The sequence below is a fragment of the Orycteropus afer genome, unplaced genomic scaffold (genome assembly GCF_000298275.1).
Source record: "Orycteropus afer afer isolate SDZICR_OR568_19922 unplaced genomic scaffold, OryAfe1.0 scaffold00529, whole genome shotgun sequence".
Taxonomy (NCBI): domain Eukaryota; kingdom Metazoa; phylum Chordata; class Mammalia; order Tubulidentata; family Orycteropodidae; genus Orycteropus; species Orycteropus afer.
In genome coordinates, this window is record NW_006922116.1 from 1175245 (window position 1) to 1178177 (window position 2933).

The 2933-nt window shown below is 37.2% G+C and overlaps 1 protein-coding gene across 1 annotated transcript in view; it reads left to right on the top strand.

Annotated features, from left to right (window-relative positions):
* The window catches only part of PLCB4 (phospholipase C beta 4), a 295192-nt gene that overhangs the window by 220831 nt on the left and 71428 nt on the right, over positions 1–2933 (top strand). Inside the window, exons 27-28 of the mRNA XM_042782935.1 lie at positions 608–696; positions 1433–1583. Coding sequence (XP_042638869.1) covers positions 608–696; positions 1433–1583 — 240 coding nt within the window. The remainder of the gene's footprint in view (positions 1–607; positions 697–1432; positions 1584–2933) is intronic.

A 2933-nucleotide genomic window follows, 5' to 3' on the forward strand; every position in this document is an offset into this window, starting at 1 on the left:
ACAGGAATATACCACAAATGTGGATGGCTGAACAAACAGGAGTTTATTCTTTCATAATTTGGATGCTTTAAATCCAAGTTCAAATTGCCAGACTCAAAAGGCTGTGTGAAAACCCCTTGACCTTGGGCTTCAGCTCTAGCTCTTGCTCCCAGCCCACTGAAGCTAGAAGCATCTCTTCACTCAGGCAGCTACTGGCTGCTGAGGCTAACAAGCCCATGGTCAACAAATAAAATGGCACAGTCCCGATGTTACCAAACCACATGGCAGGCCATTAATTTAAGTCCATTGAAAATCCTAAAGTTGGCAGAGCATGGCAGGCTGCTGAACAATGATATGGCTACATGTAGGGACCAAGCGTGCCATAAGCTATAGACTACTCCCAAGGCTTCTCCTTATATACAGGAAGCAGACCACATCCTAAAGGCAGCTACTCAGCTGCTTGTGGTAGATTCCACCATGGAGCTGATTGCCAGTCTCATCATGAGGAATAACTACCACCAGCTGCCCAGCCACTCAACCAGGCCCAGCCAAGTTGACATACAAATTTAACTACCACAGGTATTATTTCAGTAAAACAGAATTAGAAATTCAGTGGTTTTTCTTTCAGATATTGTGGATGCATTGTCAGATCCAAAGAAATTTCTTTCTATTACGGAAAAGAGAGCAGACCAAATGAGAGCTATGGGCATTGAAACCGTAAGTAACAATGATTGATTAAGGGCAGCCAAGCTGGGAGGTCAGCTGTAAAATGGTGATTACAAAAGAATATCAAAGTTATAAATTGATATAAAAAATTAAAAAGAGCTATTTTTCAACTTAGCTAATCAATTCAACCAGTATTTCAGTGGTCTACTAGAGTATAGCACATTTAACAAAATGTGACCACAGTCTGAAAGTCCCACATCATTACCAGTGGTTAATTTATACCTGAGGACCACTTTTCCATTAGAAGCAAGATGGAAAACATTCATCACTTTTAGGCAACTTTAAAATATGAGATGTTTTTATGATACACTGAAATTCCAGCTAACCCAATTCAGTGACCTAATGAAAATAGCACTTATTGTTTTTGTGTTTGTTTTTTAATTAGTCTTGCATCCCACTCTTCTCATATTCTAGTGCACACTGTTTGTTTTTAAATGCTGTCCTTACCATACTCCTCAGTTTGGAGTGGAAGCAGCAATCTCTCCAGTAGCTAGAAAATGAGAAATTGTACCCTGTTTATAAAATAGTTGGATCTTCTTTTCTTGTCCTGATCCTTTGCTTCAAACCTAAGAAAATCAGGTAATCTTTACACCTGCCAGCAGAGACCCATTAAAAGTATGGGAAGAGGAAGGGAAGAAGTTGAGAAGCATGGAGTATCTTGATTCAGAAAAATAAAATGTATGCAAGAATTGTGGTACATTCATTTGGGTCATTGTTTCTGTTCCAGAGTGACATAGCTGATGTGCCCAGTGACACTTCTAAGAATGATAAGAAAGGAAAGACCAACACTACCAAAGCAAATGTGACCCCTCAGAGTAGCTCTGAGCTCAGACCAACCACTACAGCAGCCCTAGCATCTGGCATGGAAGCCAAGAAAGGTAAGGAGGAGTTCCTTGGACTCCTTTTCTGTTCTGGCAATTTTAGAGTCTTTCTGAAGAGTCTTCTTTTATGACAATATTTAGAACTATTAACTTTGCCTATTTTCAATGTCCCATAAAACTCAAAAGCAACATGATTCCATGTGGATTTGACAAACTATTTAATTTCCCTGAGTGTTTATTAGCAAGTCAACACTGACGTTTCATCTGTTTTATCCTTTGTATCTCAGTTACACTGAATCCAATATCTGTGGTTTTAGAAAAGTTTGAATTAAGTGTCCTTTATGGAAAAAAAAAAAAAAAATCTTTCACACACTGATGTTTGCTATCACCTCCACTCTCTTCTGGATATCATGGATACTTATCTGGACAGGCAATGGGTTCATGAACCAAGCATCACCATTGTTGGAATATTTCTAGATTTCCTTGTTGATAATTTATGTCCATTGGCAAATATTTAGCATCCATATCATTATTTTTCTGTAAAATTATCAGATGGGAATTTGAAGTCCAATTACATGTGACTGACTACCTGTGAATGAAACATAAGAATCATAAGATGTGTCATAACAAAAACTTAAGTGTCTCAGTTGCTTGCTAATATTCAGCCATTACATAGAGTATCAACTAAAATGTTATTTAAAGTTGACTTCCATTCTAATTGGCCAGACATTGTTCTGACTGTATAGTGTCCATGCCACACTTGCAATTAAATATTTTAAATATTCTCCTTGACTATCAATGAAAATTCACTCTTCTTACTTTCATAAGAATTTCTATTTTGCCTAATGATTTTTTTTACTCAGTATGTATATTTTCCATTTAGTTGTGAATTCATTGTCCTTGGTCTAAGGAAATCAAGTTGTTCATACACTTAACACATACAGCACTGCAATTTAAGTTGAAAAACAACAGACTTTCCCAAACCAAAGCAACATAGTAATTTAGTAGGAAACTGAAAGTGCATTGAGTCTTGTGAAACAAATTAGAAAATGAGACTCCACAAAAGTAACCCAATTTGTACTTTGCTAGCAGCTGTTTTTCTGTTCTTTCCTGAAAAAAGCATGGAGCAAGGTAATGATACAGACTTTGGCATTCCATACCAGCAGCACTGGTCATTACATTAGCCATTCTTAGAGATAAGCAGTGGAAAATGGAAGAGGTTTTTGTTTGGTTAAAGGTCTTGTACCACACAAGAGTACATGGAGACATTAATAGTAATAGTGAGTTAAGTGGCCTGAAAAGCAATACAGTGTGACCATATTGCAGAGTACAAAAAATAATCTGTGTTCTAGAAAAGAACATGCTTATGTTTAGAGCTGCCTTACCACAGCTTCCAAATAAGGCTGC